This window comes from Strigops habroptila, chromosome 6, assembly GCF_004027225.2.
Source record: "Strigops habroptila isolate Jane chromosome 6, bStrHab1.2.pri, whole genome shotgun sequence".
NCBI lineage: Eukaryota > Metazoa > Chordata > Aves > Psittaciformes > Psittacidae > Strigops > Strigops habroptila.
Genome location: NC_044282.2, coordinates 71,790,693 through 71,806,424, shown reverse-complemented (window position 1 = coordinate 71,806,424; position 15,732 = coordinate 71,790,693). Strand labels below are relative to the sequence as shown.

The 15,732-nt window shown below is 45.1% G+C and overlaps 1 protein-coding gene across 1 annotated transcript; it reads right to left on the bottom strand.

Annotated features, from left to right (window-relative positions):
- Positions 1 to 473: 473 nt before the first annotated feature.
- CCT4 (chaperonin containing TCP1 subunit 4) lies at positions 474 to 9,232 on the bottom strand. The gene is made up of 14 exons (XM_030489385.1): positions 8,975 to 9,232; positions 8,401 to 8,453; positions 7,674 to 7,763; positions 6,792 to 6,900; positions 5,193 to 5,335; positions 4,358 to 4,479; positions 4,137 to 4,269; positions 3,649 to 3,788; positions 3,285 to 3,381; positions 2,865 to 2,975; positions 2,269 to 2,399; positions 1,933 to 2,167; positions 1,001 to 1,114; positions 474 to 692 (listed from the first exon to the last, which is right to left on the bottom strand). Exons 1-14 carry the CDS (start codon positions 9,090 to 9,092, stop codon positions 675 to 677), a joined length of 1,614 nt encoding a protein of 537 aa, XP_030345245.1. The 5' UTR covers positions 9,093 to 9,232; the 3' UTR covers positions 474 to 674.
- Between the last annotated feature and the right edge of the window lie 6,500 nt (positions 9,233 to 15,732).

Sequence of the window (15,732 nt, the reverse complement as noted above, 5' to 3'; positions counted from 1 at the left end):
GGAACAGTTACAGGGAGAAGGACCTGTTATCCCAAACTGATTTCAAATACATCCTTATTAATACAGCAATTCTATCCTTGCCTTTTCAGAACTAGGTTCAGTTTTGACACTTGCACTCTGCTGCTGGATGCAGTGCAAAAAGCTGTGTGTAAAGATGGCCCTGTGTGATACTCAGTGTGGTCAGACGTCATTCCAGACCTCAGGAGTGAGCAGAGCAAGGAACATGATGCTGAAGTGCCATCACTGCAGACACTCCCTCACTCAAGCTAGGCATAGGTAAGGGAAATAAACCCACTGCATTACATGTAATGCATTACATTACATACAGAGGGCAAGTTCAAGGGTGTTTTTAAAATCTATTACAAGAGCTAATTACTCACTATTATAATTTTCAGAGCTAAAGCAGGACCATGTAGCACAGAAAAACAAATGTAACAAGTTTACCTTATTTCTAGCAGAATTATAAAACAGACTCTGGTAGACTACTGCATGTTTATTGATAAACAGCATCTCCTTTTCCAACACAGATTCTCATTGTTTTAAATTAACCTGCTCAAAGTACACAAGCCTTTGTGGACTTTAAGACTATTCACACAGGCGCTTGTGGTGTGGAAATCATATTCCAGGCTAGTGGGAAGGAGCTCAGGACACAGACCCCACGCTCCTCGTTCAGCTTACCCTCGAGTGTTCACCTGCAAAGGAGAGTTCAGAGAGTCATGAGTGAGAAGAGCATGGGATAATTGGAACAATTATGTCTCCTCTGCGTAAAGATCCTGCGTTTTCAGTCACTTTAACTCCTTAATTGAAGGCACAGCATTTCTAATGCATTTCATTTTGTTCCAGTTGCAGTTACTAGACAATCTGGCCATTTAAGTAGCACATAAACTGAGACTACTACACAGTAAATCTGTTTTGAAGCACAGCAAATTAGGTAATAACTATCCTGGTGCTTGTGAATAAACAAAAAGGTTACACAAAACTCAATGCAAACGCTCCTCACCACATCATCGATCTTCAGGATGCTGCGCACGGTTTCTGTCGCCAGAGTCAGAGCGCTCAAGGACACGAGCAGTGGTTGGACAACCAGTTCCTCCAAGATGTTGGAAATGCCACCCTACGAGAACAGGCAGTTCTTACTGTGTGCAAGTCACACTACAGTGAGATTTAGTGAGTTTGCTTTTAGTAGAACCCCAAGAAAGCCAGCTTGAAATTAGACTTGTATCAGGAGGCTTGTACTCTTCAACTCCTGTTGAGGATGGAAGCGGTAGGTAGCCCACTATGCTACTCCTAACACATGAACACCTTCCACTGCAGACAGTACTGATGGATCATCTGGAGAGGGACTTTTTACAAGGGCCTGTAAGGATCAGGCAATGGGGAATGGGTTTAAACTGACAGAGGGGAGACTGAGATGAGCTCTTAAGACAGAAGCTCTTCCCTGTGAGGGTGCCGAGGCGCTGGCACAGACTTTTCCCACAGAAGCTGTGGCTGCCACATCCCTGGCAGTGTTCAAGGCCAGGTTGGACACAGGGCCTTGGAGCAACCTGCTCTAGTGGAAGGTGTCCCTGCCCATGGCACGGGGTTGGAACTGGATGAGCTTTAAGGTCCCTTCCAACCCAAACCATTCTAGGATTCTATAATCATTCTAAATGGATCTGTTTTTGTAGCTGAAACAATGCTTTTGAAGAGAGACAGGAGATTTCTTGTCCCATGTGTACAGCATTTAAATATCTGCTATTAGCAATACTCTGATAAGCTGTTACAGCCTCAGAGAACAAGCTAAGATCATATATCTCCCCCAGCACTCGTTTTGGGGAGAACATCATTAATGAGACCCAAACTTGCCTCTCTCAGCCCACCTCCAATGCTGAGCATGTTCCTTTTAATGCCCAAGTATTTTTGTAGCCACACTACGCACACACAACTCGTTACCTTTCTGACATTGATGCCAGCTGTTTTCTCCCCTTGAGCATGCCTGTTTCTCAGCTCTGTCACTGTCGAGATGGGGTTGAGACCTGCATTTTCAGCCAGTGTTGAGGGTATGACCTCCAGTGCTTCTCCGTAGGCGCGGACGCAGTACGCGTCCATGCCCCGCAGCGTGCGAGCGTACTCGTTCAAGCGCAGCGCCAGCTCGATCTCCGGGGCTCCCCCTCCTGCAATCAAAGCTCTGTGGACAGAAAGTGAAAAATCAAACCTCAGCTCATATAACTGCACACTGGGTAGCTTTCTGTGTTCTTAAATTACTAATTAACCAAATGGAGATGTTACCTTTTCTTAACTAAGCATCTTATGACACACAGGGCGTCGTGAATGGAGCGCTCGGCTTCTTCTAGAACAAGTTTGTTGGATCCACGTACCACGATGGTCACGGTTTTCCCTGGGTTTGTGCAGCCTGTAATCTAGAACATAAAACCAATTTCTAATACTAAAGAAGGCCTGGAAGAAAGCTGGAGAGGGACTTTTTACAAGGGCCTGTAAGGATCAAGCACTGAGGAATGGGTTTAAACTGACAGAGGGGAGATTGAGATGAGCTCTTACGCAGAAGCTCTTCCCTGTGAGGGTGCTGAGGCGCAGGCACAGGGCGCCCAGAGAAGCTGTGGCTGCCCCATCCCTGGCAGTGTTCAAGGCCAGGTTGGACACAGGGGCTTGGAGCAACCTGCTCTAGTGGAAGGTGTCCCTGCCCGTGGCAGGCGGTTGGAACTGGATGACCAAAACTACTGCACTTTCTGAGTCAGTGGCTCCTCAGGGATTAGAAGTAGTTACTTAAATATAGTAACTTCAGTAGTAAAACACATTAAACTTTGCAGATGTTATTAAAACAACTGGCAGATGTGAAGCAGGAGTTAATATTTTGTTACTCTCACTTTTATCAGCTTCCCAGAACCGTTCAAGTTGACCTCCTCTGCCAGCTCAGCAGACCCCAGCATGTCAGGAGTGAACTGGTCAATGTGAGCAACAGGCTTAGTTCCAATGGTCTGAAAGAGTAACAGGAGAGAAAAAGTAAGTAATCAGAACCTGACTGCAGAGTCAGTAACTGTGAGATGTTCCTCTGTATATTAGAGCCAAACACAGTCGGGACTATGGCTTTTACATCTGTCCTGACTCTTTCTAGAAATGTGATTGCTCAACAGAATAGGAATGGTTTTTAGGGAAAAGTCTGCTCTTATGTTATAGGCAGAACGTGAAACTGTCAAAATAAACTGGCACTGGCCTAGTACTTAGTTTTGCGGTTGTCTTTAAACACTGCCGCTACTTTTAACAGCCATTTATGTAACTCAGTTTACCTTACATATAAACTCGATGTCCTCTCTTTCAATTTCTTTAACCACCATGATCTTCATTTTATTCAGGAAATGAAGGGCTAGGTCACTGAGAGCATCCCTAAAAACAAGAGGGAAGTAGTCAGTCCACAGTGCTATTTTAGTGACTGGTCTACCAGCAGTGCCAAATTCTTCAGACTACAAAGCAGAGACATCATTAAACTCAAAATACAGACACCACCACTGCTTTCTGAAGGTGCTGTCTCCATTACAGCCACTCCGACACTCTGCCAAGTGTGATTGTTAGTATTTGGCTTCAGTTTTCCAGGTATTCCAAACAGTTCCAGCTGTTCCCCCAGACACATGCAGTAAGCCAGTATTAACATACCGCAGAATTGACTTCTGAATCAGCAGCACATTGCATCCAGCCTTCTTAATCTGCTTAACTAAATTTAGGATGTAGACTCTCTCTTCACGCAGCACTCTGTCCATTTGGGCATAGTCAGAAACAACTACTTGGTTGTCCATCTATTTAAACAAAAAGAGAAAGGAAAAAAAAGAGAAAAGTATTATGAGCAACTGCTGACTTTAAAACCAAGCATCAAGATGTTCCACATCCTTTAAGAGCCCCTGATTCAAAGCCAACAAGCACAGCAGAAAAATACATCCTGATAGAGATTATTTCAATGATAATACTGGACTTTGGAACTGTTTTCTTTCTTATACCACCTACAAGTTCTTTAAGAGTTATGAGTATCCATGTTTTACCCAGCAGAGCTTCATTACAGCTGTGGAACTGGCATCACAACACCTTGATAAAGTATGTTACTATGTTTGCATCTCCCAGGTACTGCAATAAAAGTCAGCTTAACTTACATCTGTCTTTGGAGCAGACAAGCAGAACTGAATGAGGCCAATTTTGGCTTTTTCCACTCTGGTTACACCAGTATTTGCCACCTTCTGAGTCAGGACCAGTCCTTCTACCAGTTCACAATCGTCAATTGTGCCTCTGGAAACAAAAGCAATCCATGACTTTAGCACTTCGGGAAGCTGAGTTCACAGGGACAACATTCATCTAACTACAAATCATTTCTTACCCCAACTTCTTAACAATTTTAATGTCTCTGAGGTCCACGCTATTAGCTGTAGTTGGGTCAATCACCTTCATCACTGCGTCCACACTCATTGGAGAAAGTAAACTAGAATACTGGCACACAACCTAAGGGATTTAACAGTAAAGAGGAAAAAATGGTGAGAGATTCAACACTAATGAACAGTTATTACAAAGTAACAGTCATTGTATTTCAGTGTTTGACTTGTGAATTTTGAAACAAAGCTCGTTTTCTCTCCCTGCCCATCAACCAAATGATTTACCATGGTATCTTCTCAATGGCTGCTCCATTTAAAGGGAAGAGCAGCTATGCTGCTGGCAAACTCCATGCTTAGGGACTTCAGGAAGGACACTGGATTTCTTTTTCTTAGAGTAAGACTTCTGAGAGCTTCCCAGATTAATCTGCTAGAAGGTAAACTAGTGCACTTCTCTAGGTATCGAGGCTGTATTAGGAATTTCTGCCACGTGAACAAGAACTGTCTACACAAACCGTTAGCAAAAGCTCTCAGTATCCACCTGTCTCTTCTGTTGCTGTTTTCAGTCAAAGCTTGTTTTTACACCGACAGTCCACATCAAAGCTCACCAAGCTTAGATGGTGAGCTTACTGGTGGTCTGATACTTCACACTGAAATTCACTCTGAGTGTTTTAACCTGGATCAACCATGGCTTTCTGAGAAAGTCTAAGAGAAGGTAGCCAATGCCTGAAAACCAGCAGGGTTTGTGGTGTGCAGGGTATTCTTAACAAGTAAAGAGCAGCACAAAGTGGGACAAGCTGAAAGGCTCAGCCAGTCTGGAGGTCTGCAGTTCAGCATCAGCCATACCTTTGAGTTCAGGGCAGTAGTTGCACTGTTCAGCAAGGTTTCCCTGTCACTCAGTTCAACCGGCTGTGCCATGTTGGTCAAGACTTCAATACCTTTATCCAAAGCTTTCTGGAATGACTCTGAAATGATGGTGGGGTGAATTCCTGTGAGGAGTACAAAAAGGCTGTTAGACAGACAGGCTTACAAACCAATGGTTTTATTGTGGTATTTTCCTCACTCTCATTTCTTCTCACTTAAACAGGGGAAGTTCAGTTTGGATCTAAGGAAGAAGTTCTTTACTGTGAGGGTGCTGAGGCACTGGAACAGGTTGCCCAAAGAAGTGGTAAATGCTCCATCCCTGGCAGCGTTCAAGGCCAGGTTGGACAGAGCCTTGGGCAACATGGTCTAGTGTGAGGTGTCCCTGCCCATGGCAGGGGGTTGGAACTGGATGATCTTAAGGTCCTTCCAACCCTAACTATTCTATAATTCTCTCTCTTTCCATTTTAAGATTTGACACATTCATGTCAGAATAAATTGAAGACATTTTAGCAAAATGCATTCTTCATGAGTCTACAAGCTCCCTTATTACTTTCCATTGCTAAAGCTGGGGAAAAAAGCTGTAATGTTCCTAATAATTTGTCCTCACAGCCAGGTATGGCACATTTCCCCCCAGTGTCTGACATCTCAGCAACATCACACTCACTCGAAGTTTTCTTCACCCCTGGCATTCCTAAAGCTGCTGCTGTTCATGTAACACCTGGGAGGAGCTGGACAGTAGTTTTAGTGCAGATTTTCAAAGACTGTTTTTCCACGTGTATATGGAGTTCCTTGATTTCTCTGGAGTGTCTGATACACCCTGTACCTTTCAAAGCAGGCAGCTTATGGGCAAATGTTGGACAGGCATTTTCTACCTACCTACTCTGGTAGAGGATTAAGTAAAGCAACTGTTAGTAGGGACTAGAGGACACCAAGCACAATGGTGCTTATGGAGATTAGGAAAGTGTCAGTAAATTGCTACGAAGTCTACACCTGAGACAGAGAAGAGCTCTGCAGGTCCGATCATCCCTGCTCTATTTCCAGTGCACACAGAAGCCTAATTGTTATCTGGCAGGACAGGTAACAAAGCTCCTGAACCGCATGGAAGAATGTCCTGAGCCAGTGGAACAGAACCTACAGTAACCATTGTGGTCTATAATTCATCTCTTTCTCTCACCAGACTTTCTCAAGGGAGGTGATAAATTTGCCAAGTGTAAAACCCCTGTAAAATCACTGGTCCCAAATTTCATTTATACCTTCTTACACTCTCCTTCTGTCCATGCAAGAAGTACAGGTATAATCCAGGCGAGTTTTTACAAACAACCATGTATCACATCATCTAGGCACTATTTCTAGATGCTATATACAGATATATACTGTATCAACAGTAATGCAGTCAATTAAAAGCAGCAGCTAAACAGATTTTTAATCCGAAGTGGGACACAAGTGAAAGCTGAATGTGAAGATTCAAGTCACCTTTCATGTTTCAACTGGAAACAGCTACATTAGGCTTTGTTACACACATGCAAACAGACAGAGAACTACCTCCAGTCACGTTTCCATGTTAAATATATATACACTAACCTTTCTGAAGAAGTCTGGAACAGGCATCCAGAAGAGCTCCAGCGATGACAACAACAGATGTAGTGCCATCACCAGCTTCAATGTCTTGTGCTTTTGACAGCTCTACCAACTAAAGGACAAATCATGACAGAAGTTTATATACACTGCTACTTAACTGCAAACACTGACAAGAACCAAAACAAGAGAGAGATTCAAGAATGCAGCACTACTGACATCAACCTTGCTAACAGGACCGATCTATGCCTTTTCTAATTTGAAGTTTGTACCTTTTGCTACTTACTTTCCATATTATTTTAGTTGAAATACAGCTACAGCAAAACAAATCATTAACAGAAGCAAAGCTGCTTTTCTCCCAAGCTTAAAATTGATCGCACCAATCAGGGTTTAACTTTTCCTTTCCTCTAGGAGGGTCACAGGAAGCTCATTTCCATCTCTAACCACAATCAAACCTAAGAAGTCTACATTTAACACCTCAGACAACCAGGCTGCTATATCCTCACACCATCTGACCATAATAGAACTCATTCTCTTCTGTGCTTTGGGACATCACTGATATCAGGGACATCACTTCTTTCTTAAATGATAAAGGTTCTCAAATGAGGAGGTTTCTTAAATGAGAGATGAAGATTACTTTATGTCTTAAAACATGGCCAGAAGAATTGCGCATGAGGAATACTGGCTAAGAAATAAGGACTTAGAACTCTTCAGTATATCTTACAACCAAAATAAATGTTCCTGGACCAAACTGCACAAAATTTCTTGCTCTACCACTAGTGAGTAATGCTCCTCAAACCCACACAAAATGTTACTATGGGGTTTTGTCCCGGAAATTAATCTCTAAGAGGTATCATTGTCTGAGTAGCAGACAAAAAAGCCACTCACCATTTTGGCTGCAGGGTGCAGGACCTGCATTTGTTTCAGAATCGTAGCACCATCATTAGTGATTGTCACGTCTCCTTTAGCATCCTGAATCTGAGCAGGGAGAGGAGAAACACGGTTTTGATCAGTAACTATGAATCTTTTGTTTGATACTCAATGTATTTTCCCAGACAACAGTATTTCTCAAACACAGATGTGCATCTAGTTCCCACTTTCCCTTAAATAATGAAGCTTGGAAAAGAATTTCAAGGCTCAAGATGACATTCTATAAAAGATCCCTATAAAAGAAGGACATGGAGCTGTTGGAGCAAGTCCAGAGGAGGCCACGAGGATGATCAGGGGCTGGAGCACCTCCTGTATGGAAACAGGCTGAGAAAGTTGGGGCTGTTCAGCCTGGAAAGAGAAGCTGCGTGGAGACCTCAAAGCAGCTTCCAGTGTCTGAAGGGGGCTACAAGGATGCTGGGGAGGGACTCTTCATCAGGGACTGGAGTGATAGGACAAGGGGTGATGGGTTCAAACTGAAACAGGGGATCTAAGGAAGAAGTTCTTTACAGTGAAGGTGGTGAGGTGCTGGGTTGCCCAAAGAAGTGGTAAATGCTCCATCCCCCCCATGGCAGGGGGTTGGAACTGGATGATCTTAAGGTCCTTTCCAACCCAAACCATTCTGTGATTCTATGCATTGACTCCACTGTAAAATTAACGTTTTAAGAACATTAAATATGACGTTTACCATTTTATCCATTCCCTTTGGTCCAAGGCTTGTTCTAATTGCATCGGCAACCGCTAGGAAGAAAAAAAACACATTTGCAAGTTGATCTGATGAATTACAATCACTTGCTCCATCATTCTAGACATTCCTTCTGAAGAGAAATCGTCTCCCAGCGTTAAACAGCTCCCAGTTATTCCCCCAGCCCTGCATCATCCTTAATAGTAGAATGATATAAAGCATTGTAACACGAGGGCTGGTTCACAGAGCTCTTCTACTAAACAATTAACACCCGATCACTTGATTGCAGCCATTTTAAAACGCAGTCACAGCACACACACGTTTTACACCAAGTAACCGACCAAGGCTCGTCTCAAACGCCAAACATAGCTCCCCCAACGCGCCCCGGCCCCATCCCGGGAGCTCCCAGGAACACAAAACCGGGATCTATCGCCGGCGGAGACACAACGGGACCGTCCGCGCTCCAACCGGGACCCCCCCCCCGGCCCCAGTGTCCCCAGGGCCGGGAACCCTACGGGAGCCCGGCGGCCGCCTCCCCTCAGCACATCGCGGGCCGCTCCCGCCTCCCCCACCTCACCTTTGCCGGCGGCGATGTTGCTGAAGCGGATCTGGGAGGGCTTGTCCCGGTCCTGGTAGGTGCCCCTGGCCCGGTTCCCGCCGCCGCCATGGCCCTTGGCCCCCGTGTTCTCCGGCATCGCGCCGATGGACGCGGATGAGCCCCGCGGTACCGGCCGCTCCACCGCGATCCTTCCAGAAGCTGCCGCCTCAGCAGGACGCGACGGGTCCTCCCGGCCCGCGCCAGCCGTGTCGTAACGCGGGAGGGCTGCCCGAGCGCGCCTGCGCGCTGCTACCCCATAGTGCAATCCTTTGCCTGCCGGCGAACGGCGCGGATACCTAAAGAGACTCGGTGCCGCTTGTAGCGCGGGGGCCTCGCAGGGTTTCCCGCCGGGCGCGGCGGCCGCTGGGGGGCGGAGGGGCGCGGCCGGCGTGAGGGGAGGAGGCGGGAAGCGGCTGAGGGGGAGCCCGGGGCCGAGGGGCCGGGGTGTGAGAGGGGTCCCTCTGCCCCGGTGGCCCCCCTCAGGCTATTTCCCCTCAGTGTGACCCTCGGCAGGAGCTGGGGCCACGGAGAGCCCAGGAGCAGGGGTACGTGGGTTTCCTCACTGCTGAAAGCGGCTGGTGAAAGGCTCCCTGAGGGAAGGCGTCTCCTGAGGGCAGCCGGGGCTGTGAGGAGGGATCGCTCTCCTCATGGTATGACCGTGAAATCACTGGGCTGGTCTTACCTGTTACCGCACGGCCTGTGTGGAATTCAGCTGCGCGGTTAGGAATGTTCTATAGGGGGCTATTGCAGAGCAATCGATAGTAGTGCCACATAAACTAGTGGTGGATGAAGTGCATCTGTAACTCGGTGTCCTTTCTGGTCTCACCCAGGGCTAGACAGTCTTCTGCCTTTATTTTCTTTGTATTTTCTTTCCCTCCTGAGCCCCAGACCTGCTCTGCCACCCCAGCTGTTCTGGGTAGGGTCTGAGCGCCTGATTGTTTTATATTTTGCAGAACTTGTTGTCAAAAAGGGGGTTTAAGCGGTAGCTTTATCACCAAGTGAAGTTAGACAGAGTTGAATTACAGGAGAAGACAGAAGCGATGTATATTTTCATAACACGCTGATCTTCCCATGTGTGAGGGGCTCATTTCAGCTCTGTCACCACTGTAAAAAGGTAGGCTTTATTATCAATAAAAATAACATTAGTGTGAAAGATAGCTTATACCTCTTAAAGTGATCTTGCCTCAGCTACTGTGTTGGTATAAGAAGGTTCTGTACACTTGTCTTTTTGGGGATTTCTAAATAGCTATTTAAATGCTGTCCTCCATCTTGAACAGAATGCAAACATAGTATGGATTAGATGTGAAGCCCATACTTGAATCCACAAAGTGAATTCATTTTGTACTGTGATGAAAGTGAGATACAAAGTAAAGCACAAAAAAGCTCTGACTGAAAGAAAAATGCCCAGTATCTAAACCATACAGGTTTTTGTGGCATTTCTCTTTCTGGCTGGATGTGAGAGGTCAGGATTCATGCTATGGCAGCGCCAGTGAAGTGCTCCTGTGTAGAGACAGTCATACAAGAAACCTGTCCCTGCACTAGTGAGGTGCTGCTGAGACAGTACTTTGTCAGAAACAGGCCAAGGATGTGAGCTCTTGAGCTTGTTTTCCATTTCTGACTATCTACATCTGTGTCAGGAGCTTGCTGCAAGTGAAACATGTCCTCGTGGTGAGCAGTTTTCCAGTGCCAGCAGCAGCTTCGTGATGATACACAGAAATCAAGCATTTGGACAGTTCTGTTGTTGGAAAGTAGGGAAAAAGGCTCCACAGTCACATTATTTCATCACCTCTAAACCATTTTTAATAGTTGTTTTTGATTTATTTTCTCTGGATTTATGCACCATTGAAAGTTAGAAACTGCTCTTTGTCGGACAGTATAGAGAGAAGGTTTTGGAAGTGAATAGTCTTTGCCTTTTTATATTCAATTTTTAACAGGCAGAGAACAGTTTTACGTATAAAAGTAGAGATACATCCAGGTCACAAACACGGGAAAGGTTTACTAGTAAGAGTCTTGACCTGGCTTTATGTCACCTTCAAAATCATCAGAAACACATCCTCTCTAGATTTCTTGTAGGCCCCCTTTAGGTTTTGGAAGGCTGTTTTTCAGGATTTTTGAAGGAAATTAAGGTTAGATCTAATGCTGTGACACATACCTTGTTACACATAGCTCTGTGTTTGGCGAAACCCAGCCCCTTTGGTGTTAGGAATCATGTGGAATTGGAGTTTGTTGCATTGCTGGGTGGAGAGCCTGGGTTTTCACTTGGTATGTTACAAGCTCCTGAGCTAAGTTTAGAGCTGCTGTGGTTAGTGGCTACCTTCTTACTAATACCTTTGGTCTGGCAGGGTTGCCTCTCTAGAGCTGGGATCCAGGACACAGTAAGGATTGAGGGTTTCACATGCGTTTGTGCGATCAGGTTTGCACTGGATTTAACAGGAGTTACCTGGCTGATATAAAGGTTGTTCTCATCCACTGTCATCTTCATCTGCCTCATTCTGTGTCCAACAGAAACCCCCTGGCTAGGGTTTGGTTTGATCTTGGGTCATTGCAAGTTTGAAGGTGTCACTGGGTGGCGACTGACCCGGAGCAGGTGTTATGTTTTATTACTTGTTTTGTGTCTGCTATCTGTAATTGAGCTGAGCAGATAGGTAGGGCTGTCAAGCTGTTCAGTTCTATTTAGGGCTTTGCCTGCTAAAGGTTTTTGCTTCATTCCATGTGAAATAGAGATTATTTATTTATTGTTACTACTGTGTATTTAGAGGCAGCGTTATGGTTAAGCTTGTTCCTGCAATGTCCCATTGACCTGCATGTCAGCTGTTAACATTAATCCAGGCAGGCATTTGTGGAGAGACATTTTTTAGGTATTTGTAATTTGGTGATTTTTGTGGGAGAGTTACCTGGGATGCCTTAACTGCAGTCAGACTTGCTGTTGAAGTTCAGCTTCGTGTCAGGGTGAAGGTTGAGGTTTCAGACAGCAGACCCAAAGGAACAAATTTGTCGCTAGGTCATGTCCAAACCCAGCATTTCCAGATTTGTTTTAAAGCTGAGTTTAGACTTGGAATTGCCTACACATGATAGTGCTTTTCTTAGCCTCCTGTCATAATTTTTGGGTGTTCTGACCTTTTCCAGCATTCCCAAGGAGCAGTGTAATAATAACAAATCGTACAGAAAACACCCACACATGTGATCCTGGAGTTGTAATGGGGTTTTTTTTAGCTTAGTGTCTTGAAAAAATGAGATTTGTGTGTTTAGTGTTTGTCCTTCAAATAGGACTTGGACCTACAGCCAATTCTGACTCAGTGTGGTAGAAACTCTGTGTTTTCTGGCTTTGTGTGAATAGGCAGCTGCACAGAGAACAGGGATATTGAGTTAAAGGCACAGTGAGGACAGAGGTGAGTCCTTCTGGGATGTTTGTCAGTAGCACAGTACTGCTGTGGCTTTCAAAGGTCTGTTTAGCTCAGGCAGAAGTGATGAACTGCTGTCAGCATGAAACCTTTTTGACAGTCACTGTTGTACACAGTGCTTGTGATTCTGGGTGGATCATGTCATCTCTTTGTCTCTTGATTTTCCCTCCCCAACTCTTTCCAGTCTGGTGCAGTCAGATGATAAACTTTTTTACCCACTGTTTGTGCAGCATGTCAAATGACGTCCTAATACCAAGTGGACCTTGCTAGTTCTGCTGCAATATGAGCAACATGAACAACCTTCACAGCACAAATATCGTCCATGGACACTTAACATGTAATTAGGACAAAATGGGGCTTCTGGGAATATTTGCACCTCTGTGAAAACGCCTGGGATGTGTATCTTTACTACTTACTGCACTTAGGTCAGGTTGGACATGAACATTAGTCTCGTGGTGTCTTTTTTCCCTTTTTTCCTGGAGTTATCTTGCCGAGTGTTCTCAAGGCAGCGGTGATGACAGCATGAGGACTGATTGCCAAAGGGAGGGTGACATCATTTAACCTAATGGCCTTATCCAAGTTATTAAGTCCCATTACTTAATCATGTTCTGATAACAGCGAGTAGCCTCTAAACATTTAATAAACACAATACTTGTGCCTTCCCACCACAGAATACGCTTCACAGCAGTAGAGTTTAGTTTTTCAGAGAAGAAGAAAGTTTCTACCTAGTGCTGAGTGTGTGATTACTCTGTTTTTTCTTTTCTATCTGGAGTTTCATCCCAGAATGAATCGCTTCTGGTGTCTGAGCTCTGCTTAGAGCCCAGCAGGAGCTGCCAGCCCTGTGCCCACCTGCATGGCAGGGATAGCTGCATCGCTGCTTCCACCTTCTGGAGGAGACAGTGAATGAGGGATCCTGGGCTTTGGGATTTTTTTTTTCCTTGGGATTCTTTTACTTGATTTCTTTTGATTTTTCTTTGGTTCTCTCCTGCTCTGGGTGTACCAATGGACTATGAATTGTGAAGATGTTATTTTTGGCCCCTTTCTCACACTCCCTCCATTTCTTGTTGGTATTTTCTGAGGGTTTTTTTTCTCCCTTATGTTTCTTAAATATATATATAAAAATATATAATCTGAAAGCCATGGTAAACAGTTGAAAAGGCTGCTCATCTTTCAGGAAAGGATCTAGCAAAAATGAAGACACACACTGTAGTAGTAAGTCAGCAAAGACAGAGTGCCATACAAGTATTAACTTCTTCCATCTACTTGTCGTCAATGTTCTTCAGCACTGAAGTGTGAGGATCAAGTAGCAGCACAAAAACCAATGCTGCACTGTGGTTTGGGAAGAGAAATACTCTTATTTATAGTGATTTTGTTCTGCTAAGGCACTAACCATTGCTGATCCTGTGAAGGGTTTGCTATAACGGATTCCTATGGATCCAGACCTTTTCTTTTTGAAGACTGCACTTTAACGGTAGTTACATTGTCAAAGTGCTCTTAAAAGCATGTTGTGGCAGCAGAAATGTCAGCTTGAAGTGAGGGTTGGTCAACTTAGCAGCCCCTGAGTCTTCAGAGGTGCTATAGCTGAGGCATGCAAAACCCTACATCTTGCATATGGGCAGATCAATTATATGTATCCGTGGGCCCAGAGCACTGATCTGCTCATGTACCCAGTAAACAGACGTTGCAGAGATGCTACTTCTGGCTAGAGATACTGCCTGCGTACTGCGGAATGGCACAGAGTGTGGTCCGTTTGTCTGCCCAGGGTTGTACAAGTTGCCACCATGCCCTGGATCTACAAAATCCATAAGCATCAGTTGAATCATCAGTGGTTTTTGAAGCAGACAAGAGTTGCTTAGAAGATCCCCATGCAATTACTGTAATACTACCCAGTGATATTATATGCAAAATGAAATTCAGGATATTGGGTAATATAAACGTACTCACCTGTTACTGATCTTTATCCGTGTTGAATCAAAACCCCAACAAATCCTTGCTTTTCTTTTCGTGTAAGTGCAGTGAATATGATCTGATCTCTGCTTCCAAAATCTCCATTAAAAACCTTATTGCGCTTGTAGAGTGATTCACCAGGTTTGGTTTTCCCAGACAGTAATCCCTTCCTTGCTCTTAAGAAATATCCATTTTTCCTTAGCAGTGACAACTTGGCAGAGAAATTCCTGGTCAAAAAGCTACGAAAAGAATTAGAGACAGGGACAGATAAGCTGCTGAGTAACAATCTGTGGGACTGGGACTGTTGCTACCGTTAGTACTTCTGCTTTGTTTCCATTCAGAAGTTAGTAGGTGAGGATACACAGCAGCGAGCACATGGCTAGTGTAAGTCTGTAGGGTGCAGGCTGAAGTTCTTTGGGGAAAAAGCCGAGTATTTCCATGTGGAGGTGTACCTGGGGAGATGATTCCACCTTCTCCCTCTAGGTGACAGCAGAACACCAGCCTCTCCCTGTGAGGGATTGTTTTCTGAACATATTTCACAATAATATTATTTGTTGCCCTGCTTGATTACTTTTTAAAGAGGTTGGAATTACTGTTGTAATATATTGCCCTGCTTCAGAACAAACTCTGCATACTTTGGAGAGCTGATAAAAAGCAAAAGCACCGGGAGTTTAAACATGTTCTTTTATGAGTATCTGTTTCCACAAACATGAAACGTGTTCCCACCTGTGATAAATATCTCTGTCTTTCACAGGTAAAGTGCGAATCAGATGCTTCTTGGCAAGCAAGACCCTGAACCCTCAGAGGCTTCCTTGTTTCTAACACCACATGAATGCCTTTTTCTGGAGATGACTGCAGAGGAGTATGTCTGTGCCTGTGCAAGCATGGAGGTTTAATTTTTGCATCCCTGCACAAAGAGGCTGATGAAGCCAGTGGTGTGATGTGAGCTCCCCGCCTTGGGCTGCATCGTCTCCCAGCTGGTTCATTCAGTGCCCCTCATGCCTCTGGCCAGGGGCCGCTCTTAAAAGCAGGGTCCCTCCTGGCACTGAGGTGGGTCAGGCTGAAGTGCCCCGTCATGCTGCTCTGGGCACCCATCTGCTTCTGCTGCCCAGGACAGGGCTGTTGGTGACTGCTTCTCTAAATGGCATTTGCTGCACTGAAGACAAGGTGGTCCTCTGTCCCCTCGCAACCAGCAAGGCCTTTACTTGTGTGGGTTCGGGCCCTTAGAGAGCTGGGGGTTTTCTGCATGGAGGCCTTTTCAGGGATCAGCTCCTTTTCCCAGAGTGTTTCTGCTGGGAGACTCCATGAGACTCAGTGACTGATTTTGAAATGCTGAGTTAGAGCAGCATGCACTTCCACCGTGACACCCAGGGGAGGCACCCACATGCA